General features: G+C 42.7%; 1 protein-coding gene across 5 annotated transcripts in view; it reads left to right on the top strand.

Moving 5' to 3' along the window:
- The window catches only part of smarcd3b (SWI/SNF related, matrix associated, actin dependent regulator of chromatin, subfamily d, member 3b), a 62,901-nt gene that overhangs the window by 6,290 nt on the left and 40,746 nt on the right, over window positions 1-15,865 (top strand). For 4 of the 5 annotated variants that reach the window (XM_063483714.1, XM_063483713.1, XM_063483710.1 and 1 more), the window contains exon 1: window positions 12,877-13,007. The exons of the other annotated variant lie outside the window; for it this stretch is intronic. In XM_063483714.1, the coding sequence (XP_063339784.1) occupies window positions 12,930-13,007 (78 nt within the window). In that variant the 5' untranslated portion in view covers window positions 12,877-12,929. Of the gene's footprint in view, window positions 1-12,876; window positions 13,008-15,865 lie in introns of those variants that run through there. 5 annotated transcript variants of the gene reach the window in all.

The raw sequence follows: 15,865 nt of genomic DNA, 5'->3' as shown, positions 1-15,865 counted from the left end.
CTTCTGCTGCTGTAGTCCATCTGCTTTAAGGTTCTACATGTTGTTCATTCAGAGATGCTCTTCTGCATACCTCGGTTGGAACAAGTGGTTATTTGAGTCACTGTTCCCTTCCTATCAGCTTGAACCAGTATGGTCATTCTCCTTTGATCTCTGATCTCCCACAGAGCTGCTGGATATTTTCCCTTTTTCAGATCATTCTCTGTAAACCCTGGAGATCATCACTTTTCTTCCCCATTCTGATGCTCAGTTTGATCTTCAGCAGGTCTTCTTGACTGTGTCTACATGTTTAATTCATTGAGTTGCTGCCATGTAATTGGCTAATTAGATATTTGCATTAATGAGCAGTTGAGCGGATGCACCTACCAAAGTGACCGTAACTATATATTAATGATAGAAAATAAGAGCTCAATAGGTCAACTTTAAGTTGAGAAAACACACTTGAGCATATAAAATAATGTGTGTTAATATTTGCATAGATTTGATAAAAATTTAGCACTTTTTTGCCACTAGTACCATGATAATATCTGCAGTGCTGCACTGTAGCAGACACACAAACATGCCGTATGTCTGCAGCCACAACACTGAACCCATAAACACCATTTTCAAATAATCCTGTAAACCTCCACTGTGTCATTTTCACAGATTATAGATTTTTGCGTTTTAAGTAGAGCGCTTTGTAACCTGATTTCACATTGCACCTCCATGCCAACCAACAGATTATAACAGTGTTATTTAATCATAGTTATCTTACCTAAAGCCATAGCTTGGTTTCGTACTGGGTTTTTTTCAGTTGTATATTACTTTTTCGGTTGTATATTAAACCCATTTATAATGCAGATAATGAGATTGTGCACTCGGCTCTGAGACAAACTGTCTGGGTCCTAATGGTGCTACAGTTCGCCGAGCGCTTGGTTGACCCATTTAGATGTTAACGCTCAATACTGCAGCACTCTTTGTTGTAGAGTTTGGTTTAAAAGTAGCTGCAATACGTGTGCATCTTCACAATGAAGCTGCAAAAGCTTTTAATTCTTATAAAAGGTGCATGAGCAATTATTTTATAAAAAGAAATGAGAAAAACTGTTGTATTTGTTTTACACAGTCAGGCTGAGCTTGTTATTGTCTTTGTAATCATTTAATCTGTTGATTATTTTCTCAATTAATTGATGCTTTTTCTATTCCCACAGAAAATAGCAGAACTGCACTTCAGCCTCTAGCAATGTTCCTAACAAAAGGGTGTTATCTGACCATAGCCAAACATATTCAGTCATTAGTATAATTGAATAATTTTACTCCTTGCATTAGGAAAGCTAAACCTCGGGAATTTTGGCATTTTTACTTAGATAAATGATGATTCGTTTGGTGTCTAGCAGACATGCAGTGCTTGTAAAAATTTAATAGAAATGTCACTATTAAAAATAATTAGATCAACACAGTTTGTGTTTGCCCCTCATGGTATTTTGTGCCAGGCAAAAAGCTATCTCCATCATAATGTTATAATATTTGCTGATAAGCTGATGTCAGTCAACAATGTTAAGATGGCAATAATAATGTTATTTATTTTTAGGTGTTTTTGGGAACACCACCTTCTCAAGGTTCTCAAAAACCTCAATAAAATAAACAAAACAGTTACGAAACAATTTATAATTTAAATTACAATATATATTACAGTATATAATAGTTACCTGATGATGGTCAGTTGGGAGGAAACCAGTTAAATAAATGTATTAATGGTAAATGAGACAATGTGCAGGAGTTGTAGTTAATTGTTTTCAGGTTCACAGTATAAATGATTTTAGTGAGTATGTGAATTTAAAGAGACAAGTTTTGAGACAGGATTTGAAAGTGGAGAGGGAGCCAGTGGAGATTGATCGGTGGGAGGAAAGGAGAAGAGCTGAGTGTCAGTGGGTGTGCTGATGTGTAGAAGTTCAGAAAAGTGTGAGGTTATGGATGAGATGAGGTAAAAGGTGAAGAACAAAGTCTAGAAATTGACAAGATATTTAACCAAATCCAGTGATTAATGGCAGAGTTCTGGATAAGATTTACAGATGATAAAAACGAGAGGCCCCAGGACAGATCCTTGGGGCACACCAAGCAACTGGAAGTGGCTTGGATCAGACCAGTGATTCCAACTGAGGTTATTAAGAAGAATGTTATGAAATTTAGTGTAAATTTGGATCAAAGAAGAGGAGAATTGTTAAAGGTGTAGTTGTAAAGCTGGTGGAAACCAGACTGGAATTCTTCGTAGCGATTATTGTCAGACAAAAGTGAGCGTGAACCGTTCTCTTGTGTGTCTCATCAGTATCTGGGATCAAGTTTCATCGTTTTTCATCGACTGTATTTTTTTCTCAGTCGAAATCCTTGCTGATGCTCATGTTTTTCATGTTCAAGCTTCAAGTCATTAGCACTAAATTACATCATCTCAGGTGCTCAAACTAAAGCAGACACATTTTTCTCAGAGATGCTTTCTTCCATTTTAAGTAGGTCTTATCACACTGATTTGGGTTTAAGGGGTCATCTTTCTGCTTAATTTAATTACTAACGTAAAGCTGTAACAGTGCGGTGTAATGTCGCAATGACAGCTGTGATTGGCAATGCCAGTCACAGAGAAACTTGTGTATCTCTGTTCGGGAATTGCATTTAAAGTAGGATTGCTGAGAGGAGATCCAGTGTTGACTGTGACTGACCTTTTATACATTATCCGTCCATTGGCATGGACCATCGCTTCCTCCCAGTTTGCTGATAGGTTGATGGTGCAAGTTTTGGTATATTGGAAATTGCGTGTACTGTAGCAGTGAGGAACATTTGTGATGCTGGTGAAACTGAAAGTGATTTTTTTTTAAACATTTTATAAGTTTATGCTAAAACCAGCCTGAGAGGGGAAAGGCAACTGGATACAAGTTTACAAGTTTGTGGTTGAAAAATCAAGTTTGGGCCTTTTGATTTGGTTTGCAAAGGTGGAAATAATTACACAGGGCCTGTACTACAAGACACGTTTAAAAAACACAGGATGTCTTTTTTCTTGTCTGGCTTCACTTATCCTAGCATCAACATCAATCAGACTAAGGTGGTTATCAGCTGGATGAGTCAACTCAAGGTTTACCGATCTAGCTACGAGCGCTTGCAAAAAACGGTGATGGATACGCCCGCCTGCAGCAGAGTGGCTGATTTTAAAAACTTAGATCACAAAGTATGAGCTGAGAGCAACATTTTTTTAAGCTGCTGTAATTATTGAAATTAAGCTCATTTAAGTTAACAGATGTATCAGTGTCACAGCTCTGCCACTAAGACATGAGATTCTGATGGATTACAATTGAAATTGCATTTAATTCATGTGTAGACATGCATATGACAGTTTGTTTGTTTTTTAACAGCCTGAGAAAAAGAAAAGAATAAATATAAAAACATGATTCAAACATAGATTTTGTGCAAGGTTCATGTAATGTAAGGTCACAAAGTAAAAATCAAATAAGCTCTCTTTTTTGTGTCATATTTTAATGCTTATGGAGGAAAAACCTAAACCTAAAGAATGCTAAAGAAAGAATATATATAAAAGTATATATTTATATTATTACTGCTTTTTTGTGTGCGTATTGAGGAGAGAACACCTGAGCCAGGCTTCCACTAAGCTCCTAGTTCGGCTTCATAGTCCAGAGAGGTATGCTATAAAGCTAGATTAATGGTTTAGCCAGCTGTGTCGAGCTTAAAGTAAGAGTTTTTCGTGACATGAAAGCAGCTCTCTTTTTACCTGGCAAAATCACCATGGTAACTTATGATGAACACATAACCTCAGGGTACGTTTCAAGTTTCAGGTAAAATCATCTGGAAGCGATTCATTTATTTCCAGTATGTTTGAAGCACAATATAATTTATTTGCTGGGCAAATATGTTTTACATGCGCAAGCCTTTTAACTAGAACACAGAACACACACCAAGAATACCTGTTCAGTCAATAAAATAATTTCACTTTGATCTGCTGACAAACTAACATATAATATCCCCGTCTCCTCTATCAGGCTATGGAACAGTAAGCTTTAATGTTTAAATGTATCCAGTTTAAAGTTTCAGAGCTTTAACGTGCAGCCATCATGTTAGAAACAAACAGCAGCGTTGGGAGCGCACGCAGCTTTAAAATAATTAACTCAGATTTAAAATATTAATTGTTCTGTAGGCTAAATGACCAGATAGATTATTTTCTGCAGCATTAATGTCTTATTTGCAACAGTTTTGCATTTAACTTTTACATGTTTTATGCTGTTATATTCTCCATTTTATCGTCATCATCTGATAGGACCTCTGATTGGAGGGGGTGGCACTCACAGGGATCATTTTGTGGGGCAGAAAGATATGGATAATGCCTGAAATGCCCCATATTTATGCGAGTGCCCAAAAAGCAGAGAGCCTGGCTTAACAGAGAACGTTGCTAACCACCGTCGTGATACCCGTTATCTCCTACTGTTAGCCATCTAACACAAAGAAAGCCTGGCTGTGTTGAACTTGTGTTGTTCTTAAGGTGTATTTTGATTCTCCTGCATCACCTGGAAACTGTCACAGTGACATGAGCCACAGTAAGCCATGTGGATTTGAAAACACTGATTTAATCCTCTGAGAGGAACGTACAAGTTTCTATAAAATATGACCTGGACTTCATCTTCGCTCACACCACAACAGTAAATCACCTGACCTCCGAGGAGCTGTTTCTATGGATGACGGGGCCCAAAGTAACAGAACTGTGTTAGCTGCTTTTTATGTAACTGTACAGCACATCAGCTCCAGTGTGCGCCGCCTCGTGTGTCACCACTGCATTCGAGTCACAGAGCTAAACATTGATTTATTTTCTAAAAATAAAAACCCGTCAATCTTTTAAAACCCAGAAGGTCACTTACCACAAACTCCAAACCGTCCGAGTGAAAATAACTGATTATAATGTATTTCATTTCTATTTCTTATTCTATTATTCTTATTATTCTATTTATTTTCAATATTCTGCTTCAGTTTATACAAGCTGAACCGAAATATTAAATAGATTTATCAGTTTTTTACTTTGGTTACTACTGAGCTCGTGATTATTAAACATATCTACTCACTGTCTGTGAGAAAAAAGAGGATTTCCTTGAACTTTTTTATTATCATTCAACTATGAAAAAAATAATTACTAAAAGCTTAGGTTATGATTAAAATTTGATTAATTTTCAGGCCTTGGAAATGACCTAAGAACAGCTTTAAGGTTTAAGCAATTTTGTTGGTTTTTCAGAGATGCAGTTCTATGAAAAAGCATTTTCTGCTTCCTGATTTCTTCGTTTTTTGCATATTTGTCACGCTTACATGTTTTAGATCAGCGGTCCCCAACCTTTTTTGCGCCACGGACCGGTTTGTGCCCGACAATATTTTCACGGACCGGCCTTTAAGGTGTCGTGGATAAATACAACAAAATAAAACTAGTACTGGTACCGAAAAAAAGAAGATTTATTCATAACACACGTGAAAAGACCCAGGAAAACCGAGTTAACAAAAAAAACTATAACAAAATAACGCTAAAAACCCTGAAAACCATACATTTCACACCCGAGTCTCAACTCTCGCGGCCCGGTACCAAATGACTCACGGACCGGTACCGGTCCGTGGCCCGGGGGTTGGGGACCGCTGTTTTAGATCATCAAAGAAATTTTAATATTAGACACAGATTACCTGAGCACAATGCAGTTTCCAAATAATGATTGAATTTATGAATGGAAAAAAGCTATGCAGCCCTACCTGGACCTATGTGAACAGGTAATTATTAAATCATAGATTAACTGTGAATGATCAAGTTGTTTGGAAGGCTGAGTTCAGTTTCTCAGGCCTGATTACTGCCAGCACAGCTGAATCAAGAAATCACTTAAATATAACCTGTCTGACAAAGTGAAGCAGCTATTAGTCTGGATGTAAACCATCCAGTGAACCACAGCCTACCAAAATTCCTTCAATTACTGGAAAAGCTGTCAGAACTGAGGGAACCATGAGTTCGTATCTCTGCCCGAAGTCCTGAAGGAGAATATCTGAACATCAGTTTGTGCCTCGACGCTCAAGAGCACTCAAAGCACCCCAGTAAATCCACCTCTGATCGCTCAACAAACAAAACAAACTGAAGGTTTTGGAGTGGCCTGGTCAAAGTACAGCCTTAAATCTGACTTAGATGCTTTGGCACGACTTTAAACGGGCTGCTCGTGCTGAAAAAGCTTCTAATGTGGCTGAATTAAAACAATACTGCAAAGATGAGTGGAACTAAATTCCTCCACAGCGATGTGAAAGACTCATTAACAGTTATCACAAATGCTTGACCGCAGTTCTCACTGCCAAGGGTGGCACAACCGGTTATTAGGGTTTAGCAGGCAATTGCCTTTTCACAAATCATACTTTTTTTTGCACTGTATCCACATTAGATAATACTTTTTATTGAAGCTGGCTTAGAAATTAGAGCTGTATGTCTGTATATTAGAGGTACAAACTACCACTGAAGGAGTGGGTCCAGTTTTAAAGATGTGGCTCTGCTCTTCATCCATGATTTTTATTTCTGCCCTGCACGTAACGATCCTGCCCTCGTTCTGTCGGCTCCCTGTCCCGTCCAGCACGGGCGGAGTGGTGTTGAAAGATCAGGGCTAACAATTAGCTTGGATGCAGAGAAGGAAAGAAGAGGAAGGGGAGCAGTGAGAGAGGGAGAGTTTGGAGTAGGGGGGAATTATCCTGCCAGCTTTATTTTTCATCCTGTGGAATTTTATATGAGAGCTGGCGAGGTTTATTCATAGTGAGCGGCTGTTTTTCACTGTATACTTGTGTCAGAGCTGATCGTGCTGACCTCGCCGCTGACTAACACGAGCCGAAGTCTTCTCTCTCTCTCTAAAACTCGGCTTTCTTTTCAGTTTCACAGCTTAAGATCTGAAATGGTTCCTCTCGCGCTTCACCAGCTGCTGCTCCACTTTTGAAGTCAGCGAAGTCGCTTTCACCGGATTGGCTGTTAGCTCTGAACACAAGGCAGATTATCCCGTTGTCATGGCTACAGCAAACAGGAAATACCCCGAGGCAGGTAACGCCGCAGGCTCGTCCCAGTGTGGAGCTTGTCGCTTGCGGGGAAACTTGGCTCATTACTGTTGCGTCCTCTTCCCATCTGCTCCCACGGCGTCTCTTCAGCAGACCATAAACGCTGTCTGGATAAAGATGCTTTGTCCCAAACAACCCCCGAAAGCCAAGGTCGACCCTAAACTTCTTATCTGCGGCTTCTAAGGTTCGGTGCTTAACATGCCTTAGTGGCAAAAAATATCCATGGGAACGCTGCTGCTTTGTGCCGACGTTTTTCACCTCACAGTGTATTGTGCCGAACTACTTTGATCCAAAAATATCAGCAGATGCTCCATTATTTTCAGCCGTCATGGGAGACTTTTCTCTCTTTCTCTGCAGGTTCCTGTTCATTACATATGCCGAGCTGCAAGGACTCGGTACCAAAACGTACTTCTCTTCTCTCTAATCCCCCCTTCAGCGAAGGTGCAGCGCTGCGAGCTTTTGTACAGTCCCTTTGATGGCGGCTGATGACTGTTGAGTGGCTTTCCGAGAGCTCTGGCCTTTAAGCGGCTTGAGCTGGGTTTTGTCTGCAGCTATTAAACTGAAGAAAGAGGGAAGAGGGGCCCAGTGGTGGGAGGGAGTGAGACTTTTCTTCGTGCCCGGTCCATATTCCCCCTAGTGCGCCCCATCTGTCTGTGGCAATAATGTTGACGAGGGCAGGTTCGTGACTTCTGGTATGTAAACCTTGCCACTGGGAGCTGTACGTTATACCTCAGTGGCGGTGCCAATTTCACTCTGCTTTTTCTGCACATAGCAGCAAAATCCTCCCTTGTCTTTTCTGTATTTCTTTCTCTCGGCCTTTTGCTTCACATCATTGGTATAAAAAGCGCAAATAAATCAAGTATATGTAGCTTCAGCAAGTTTTTCTTACCCGTTATGAACTTCACGAAAGACAAAGAAAGAAAAATGTGACTACATTCATATCTAATCCACTTGTTCTGCGTTCAAACTTTTGTAGCCTTGATCATAAACACCCACAGCTGCCAACCTTTTCACACTGAGAGCTTTAAAAGCCCTGACACGGTTTCCTGAATCACTCTGAGCGATGCTGTCCTGTATTTACATAAAACTATAAGCCATGTTAGTTCAGATATAGTTCAGGGAGATCCTTCTCTCTGTGTTTTGTTTTCTGCATTCTCTCGTCTCATTGGTTTAAAGTGGGCGAGACTGAGTTGAGAAAAGGTGACGTCATATGCTACAAGTTTTAGCCGTTGGTGTAGCGAGAAAAAGCCAATATTTCAGTATTTTATTATTTTTCTCTTACTAAAGGTGACCTGTTGTAGTTTTCATCTACTGTAACGGTGATGGATGCCTATAATAAGCTTATCCTGCATGACATACTGAGGTCAGGGTGTGAGGAAGTGATAGGCCGCTCCTTAAGAAAGCTTGTTTCCACCACTGTAAATATACTTGTGAAAATTAAATCGTTCTCAGACGTCAGAATTAGTAAGACAGAATTTTATGTTAATACCTGAATTTTTGACTATAGATAGTTTTAGATTTTTCTTTTGAACGGGTGAAAACATAATAACAAAAACATGGCTCTGAACGCTCCATTTAAGACATTTTTTTTCTGCTCTTTGATCTGCGTGATGTCAGCTAGAGTGGATATTCCTAATATGCTGTGGCTGTAAGAGAAGAAGCCCTGCCCACTTGCTGTTTGCAAGGGTCAGCTAATCAGAAGACAGTTGGCTTAAAGAGGGGGAGGAGCTAAAAAAGCTTGTTTTTATATAGAGGACAAACTGAGGGCCTTAATCAAGACCCAGTATTCAATTCAGTTCAGTTTTTGTCTATAGCATTTGAATCACAACAACAGTCGCCTCAAGCCACTTATTATTGTAAGTTAAAGACAGTACAATAATACAGAGAAACCCCAACAATCAGACGACCCCTTATGAACAAGCACTTTGGCAACAGTGGGAAGGAAAAACTCCCTTTTAACAGGAAGACACCAATAGCAGAACCAGGCTTAGGGCTATAAGGTAACTCTTTTAATTCTGAATCATAAAAACTGCTCTAGTAGAGTCCAAAAACGCATATATAAAGCTGGAAATTCATCTATAATCCATCAATACACTAATGGCAACCCATTTTTTTGTCATCATCACTAAGATGCTGTATAGTCATGTCACAAAGGAAGGTTTCACAGACCTATTAAAGTTCTTCTTCACTCTTCTTTAAACAGCTCATTGTTCATTGAGTTTGGGGACATTCATTTATGTTCCGCTCTCTTCAGGTCCCATCGGCACTTTTCAATCAGGTTGAAGTCTGAGCTTTGACTGGGTCGTTGCAGCACCTTGATTCTTTTCCGACTGTAGATTTGCTGCTGTGCTTGGGATCACTGTCCTGTTGTATGATCAAATTTGGGCTTTAGCTGTGGCAGAGATGGCCTCACATTTGACTCTCTTCGAAGTTTTCTAATTGTGCTGTTTTTGCAGTTACTCTGAGTATTGCGCAGTTTGACATATGGGTGAATTTGCTGGGAACATTGTGGCATTTTTATTAACACACACCTGAATGCACCAGACCAACAAGCTGCCACAACTTTAGCTTTTAAAGAGGCGCTCACACTTGCTGATGATCAGTTAATAAAGTGGATTTGATTGACAACACCTGGCTGCTGCTCACCCTATTAAAACCAGTTTTCCACAGCGCTGCAGACTTCTGTAAAAACCTTCTCTTTCAAATGGCTGCAGTTGGACAGAGCTGAGTTTTATAAGTTGCCCTTAAGAAAAAACAAAAGCTTGTGCTTCACTGAGCGATCCTTTCATGGTTTTCATTGCTTTTTTGTCATAACAGAAAATGTGGATTTACTACAACATGTTTTTTTTCTTTTCAACCCCACATTATATTTTTACTGCTTCAAAAAAAACCATAAACTGTTTTTCTTCTTATAATAAACCTCCTCTGAGGTTTTATGGCACGTGACTACTACAAAAGGAAAAAGTAGATAGTTAATCAGTTAGTATCTTTGTCAACATAATAATTCATTAATCGTCGTTTGCCCCTTGTCCTGAGTCGTTTTTGTGGCAAATGTTTAAAGAGTTTATAAAGAGAAAGATGGGTAAATCGAACAACTTGGAAAGTTTTGTAAAAGCTTGCAGGGTTAAACGCCTGTTTTATACACTGAGATAATTTTCTAATATTTTTCTTCTCCCAGCCCCTCTTTGAGGAGAACGTACTGCAGCACAGGGGTGCAGTTGGCTTTGCAGGAGCAGAAACAGGCCATTATTGCTGCTTTCTGTTGCACTGTGTATACGGTGAGCTCTTTGATGCCCTCATGTGGCCGAATGGGGAAGTGAAGAATGATTAAAACCTCTGAAGAGATGCTTTGGGAATGAAATCCTCTTTTGGAAGCTGGCTCCAGACATTACAGATTATCAGAAAAGTTATTTTGCTCTCCCTAATGTCCCTTGATTGCCATCATTGGGTTTTTATCCTCAGTGCAGCCAGACCCTAAATATGGAGCCCTCCTTCCCATTCAAACAGCCGGCTCCTCCCTGCCTGCTTGTTTGCTCCCCCTGTTGGGCATTAATAGCACTACTGTGGCTCCCTTACCCCCTGTTATCCCCCCCCCCTCTGCTACACACTGGGACATTACCATTTGGTGAGACTGACTGGCTTTGGTGAGGGAGCTGATGGGGGGCCAGCAGGGGGTACTCCTGCGCTCGAGGCTTCCTTTTGCATCGCCCAAGCTGCTAGATCTCTTTGTTATCGTTCAACGCCCACGTGTTGTTGCTGGAGAAACGGGAGATTGGCACAATCCCTGGATCTGCACGGATAAGCTCGCCGGGTTTGAGCTTTTGACCTTGCAGGAAATTGAGACATACACCTCGTACGCCAGTGCGATTATTATATTTAAAGTCCATGTAGGTAATTAAAGGTTAATCTGACGGGATCCGAGAATGCAAGTCGATTGATGCTGCTTTAAAAGGAAAAAAATAAAATTCAAGGAAGGTTTTCGCTCCTCGAAACCTTCCCAGACTGAAATAATGGCTGCGGCAGTACACTCATCTCAGCAGCAGGTGTCACCACCAAGCTGTCAGCGGCCGATACGAGGGCCAACATTTATCTGTCAATAACCCAGTAATCAGAGGCTTGAGGAAGTTTGAGGGGCATGTGTTTGAATTTATTTTTATTTCTTTAATGGATTGCTGCTGCGTAACTAACCCTCAGTAACGGTGGCTTTAAGTCACATAAGAGCTAATGCAGATGACTAAAACAGGCCTGGGTCCTGAGGCATGGTGCATCCTCGAGAAGGTCATGACCTCTGAGCTCCCGCATTAACCAAAGAGTTTTTGCTCCTTTTTTAAAGAACGAGCTCGTCGCTTTACGGTGATGATTAACCGGCACGTTGCGTGCTAATTGGCTGCTTACATGCCGTTCAGCTCTTTTCAGCAGAACAGAGGAAAAGGAGGGTGACAGTTTGCCGTCCTTTGTCACAAAGCCAAGCCCCCTTTTTGAACATGCCCCACTTTGCCCCCTTTGTCAGTCAGATAACCTCATGAATATTTCACTCCTCTGATCTGACGGCCGGGTGAAGGGGAGGGCGAGAATGAGGGGGGGAAGCTGAAGCTGACTTGAAAGACTCATAATCTTCAGCGTGGCGTGATTTGCGTCAGAGTAATGACCTGTGTGGCGTTTTAATGTGTGTGTGTGTCAGCATGTCATGTTGAAATCAAAGCAGCCGTCTGTGTGTTACTCTTTCTCTCTGTGACCTTCAGTGGACGAATGCGTTGTCGCCTTCCTCTGCATTTTTTTGCTGAGGAAGCTTCAGAAAGCGACCTGGAAGAAATCACAACACAACCTTATTACACGTGCGGGGAGACACAGTCACCTTGCTGTGCAGGCCGGCCTTGTTTTGTTTGTTACAGCCTGAGCGTAGCCTCTGGCCACACCACTGGGTGAAAGGTAAAAGCTAATGAGGCGAGTTGAAGGAAACACTTGTAACCTGTGAATGCACCCTGACAAGGGCCGGGAGAGGAAGGCAGGAATTGAAGGTGCTCTTGAGGTGGCCTTTTTCCCCTTTTGTGAAGTGGCTCCAGAGCACGTTGGCTCGCTCAGAAATACTCAAGTGTGACTTGAGTGGCCTTGCTTTGAGTTCAGGAAATGGCATCGACCTACTCCTATATTCATCACCAGCACGTCATATATGGCAGTGCGCACATGTGGTAATGATATGCAAGCGTGGCCCCTTTAAGAGCCCAATGTCCTTTTTTGAGAATGAGCCCAGAGTCGGAGCTCTGCGTGTGCTGACCGTGGCCTCTCGGTTGGTCACCGGAGGGGAGGACGGGGGGGTGCGTGGGGGGGAGCTGCAGCAGAGAAATGGCTAACTGAGTTTGCCCCCCACCCCCCAAACGGCAGCCTGGCCGCGCCGCATGCCCTTATCTACCATTGGAATGCAACAGCTGTGCGGGGGAGCGGCAGAGTGGGCTGGCTGAAACCCCCCTGCCAGACCCCCACACAGCTTCTCTCTCTCTCTTTCTCTCTCTCTCTCTCTCCCCCCTCGCCTCCACCTCCAAGCGACGTGCTGGGCTCCTGAAAGGCAGCTCAACTAAAAAGTGAGCTAGACACAGTGAGAGGCTCGGCAGGGCTGCTGCACATTCAAAATAGAGGGAGAGGGAGAGGGAGGGAAGAGGGAGAGAGAGAGAGAGCTAGCGAGGGAGTGAGAGAGAGAGAGAGAGAAGGAGAGTCAGGGACAGGCAGTGCTGAAAAGGAGAGCACAAAGAGAAGGAAAGTGGAGCAGGGGAGGGGAACAGGAGGCTGGGTGAAGGGAGAGGGAAAGACAAAAGAAGGAGAGGGGAGACATAGCAGGGTGAACGGAGGGGACTGAGCAAATGGCTATGGAGGAGACGGCGGGGGGAGCCAGGAAAGCCACCAAGAGCAAACTGTTTGAGTTCCTGGTCCATGGAGTGGTGAGTGGCGCTGTCCGTCATTCCCGTGAAGGGAGCTGGGCTCTGGCATGCATCTGTGTGTGTGTGTGTGTGTGTGTGTGTGTGTGTGTGTGTGTGTGTGTGTGTGTGTGTGTGTGTGTGTGTGTGTGTGTGTGTGCATGAGTCGGTGCAGCAGCAGCAGCAGCAGCAGCGGTCTGTGTGTGAGAGATCGCTGGGTAAAGCTGGCCATGTGAAGGTTATTTCCAGCCCCCTGGATCCCAGCCTGTGAGGAGATGGCTTGAGAGAGCGAGAAGTGGAGCAGCGTGGATGGATGGATGGGGCTAGAGCAGGAGGAGGATGTGGAGAAGAGGGTTTCTTACCCCCCTAATAAAAAATAAATAAATAAAAAAAAGGAGAGAGAGAGCGAGAGAAAAGAAATAGAAGCTCAGCAGCAGCAGTAGAAGCGAAAAGCAGCCAGCTCCCCCTTTGGCTAACAGAGGCACTCACTGAGCATGCTTCCCTGGGAGTAACAGACAGAAAAAGGGGGGGAAATGACGAGTCTGCTCAAAACAGCGAAGCCGGAGCAGCCTTCCAGGCGGCGTGAAACGATTTGAACCTGTGAGGTCACGAGACAAACCGATGTAGTATCGTAGACGGAGCCGAGGCAGGCGGCCATGCCGGAAATGATGCGGGGGTACAATCAGCCCATTCATGCAAAAGCTAGCATGAAATGTCAAGTGAAGTGTTGCTCATGGTTTAGAGGTTAAGCAACTATTGCCATTAACCACACGCAGCACACAAAGTCTGCTTCAGTAGTGGTTTGTTTTGGTGAGGAGACGAATGCATTTCGAGGGTTGAGAGCGATGAAAAAACAAATCTGTAAGCGTCACTTTGTAGTTAGAACTTTGATTCGAGTGTGGATAGAGTTTGTGCCAGTGGCTCGACCTTTTAAATCTACCTGTCATCAATTCCTCTTCCAGTTAAGCAGCTAACACTGATGTATCTGTTGATATCGGCCTTTTAGGGGAATAAGGTGGCTTTTACAGATAGCATTATCTGACCTTTATCTCGTTGTGCCGCATCCACCCTGCGCTGAAGTGTTCAGAAATAGCACGGTGAAGCGCTCAAAGACTTCCAAACAAAAGATTTCTGTGGTTTACTGACCCATAAGACAAAAAATAGCAACAATAAAAATGAATGAACCAAGAAAAAATTTGTATCGTTGCAGAATTTCACAGGAAAACGACCGACCATGACTTCCCAAAGCGTGAGGCATCGTTTTCTTATGAATTCAACTCATGTTGTGGTGATTAAAATCAGTAAATCATCAAACCGGCCATGTTACAATTGTGTTGTCTGCCTAATAGTATCAGCTTTTGTCATTTTTTCTCACACGGTCAACAGAAGACGACCGGAAACGAGGCGAAAGATTAGCTACAAACATGCAGCCAAACATTTTAACTGTAGCTGTGACACACACAAAAATAAAAATGACAGCAAAGAGAGAAAAAGAATCATTTTTAATCATCTCGCCATCTCTTACATTCCTCTCAGGACGGCACAACCCATAGTTTGCAGAGTGTCTAACTCTGGAGCTGCGTTGTGGTTTTAACTTCCTGAAAAAGATGAATTAAGCTTCACCTTTACTCAGATTCTGAAGTGGGGCACAGCTTTTTAAGAAGGTGACAAGACTTTGTGATAGTTCATGTTCATCTCAAGAGTGTTTTTACATTTTCTAATCATAATCTTTACGTTGTTGAGAAAGTGGAGAACTAACAGACTTTTCACTAAAGAAATCACAAAAATTAGCCCGACTGTGGGTTGGAGAAACCTCGAAAGATGAAATGATGCTTGACTTTTAATAGCTGTACAGTTTAAGACTTGATATTTAGAGCATGAGTGAGGACCCAGGATTGCTTGAGGTGCATGCATGTGGAAAAGAGGTGACTGGGTCACTGTGATGCTACTCTGCTGCATGCGCTGCTGCTGGACGAACTCTGCATTGGCGCCACTCCTTCCTTTAAACTCTTCACTGTGGAGCACCCTGTGTGCCCTTCACGTGGGTCTAGTGTTACCTGGAGGCCTCTGGTGATTTGTAGTAAATGGGCCAGTTGTCTGTGATTTAGAAGTATTTAGATATTTGTGATTTTCTTCTGAGTCTTGAGATAAGCTTTAAAATGAACATTTGGATGACAACGTGAGTGCGCTGAGAAACATTTTGAGGCTTTCCAGCCAATATTTGTCGTCATGTTTGGGGATTTGAGTAAATAGGGACTTTTTTAAGTGTGTGTTCAGTTAGGGTCTGTTCGTGGACCACAAGCAGACTTGAAACTGGTGTCACACCAATGACTGCTTGTCCACAGACGCAGGCACGTGTGGTGGGAAGCTGCCTGGACTGTGCGTCATGTCTGTAGGTAAAGTTGATCAGAAGTGTTTGCAGCTCCTTAAAGACGAGCCGGGGTGCCATCATCCTAAATATCTGTGTCATCATCAGCATCATCATCCAGCTGAACTGACTCTCACCTCTTCCAAAGCCTCAAGTACACCGGGAAGGTCAAAATGACTCGATAAAACATGTTTGTGAAACCCTTTAAGTCCTGGGTTTTAGACCTGACTCCATTTTAATCAGGGCCGGTGTCAGGCTTAGCGACACGGCGAGATTTATACACCGAAACAAGATGAGGCATTGTCTTTTTGACAGGAGCGGTCATTAGAGGGGCTTCGGAGCCGAAGCCCTGCGCCCGGAGACCGACTTTAGGAAACAATGGACCAGGTGATTGATGAGCCAGATGAGTGTGTCCTCTCAACAGACCAATTAACCTTGATGAGGCTCTGGCTGCTCCAAGCCAAATATTTCCCTCTGCTTTTTTCCCCCCCCCTCCCATACCTCTCCTCTCCTC

This window comes from Pelmatolapia mariae, linkage group LG9, assembly GCF_036321145.2.
Source record: "Pelmatolapia mariae isolate MD_Pm_ZW linkage group LG9, Pm_UMD_F_2, whole genome shotgun sequence".
In the NCBI taxonomy this organism is placed as follows: Eukaryota; Metazoa; Chordata; class Actinopteri; order Cichliformes; family Cichlidae; genus Pelmatolapia; species Pelmatolapia mariae.
This window is presented reverse-complemented; position numbering and strand designations above follow the sequence as displayed.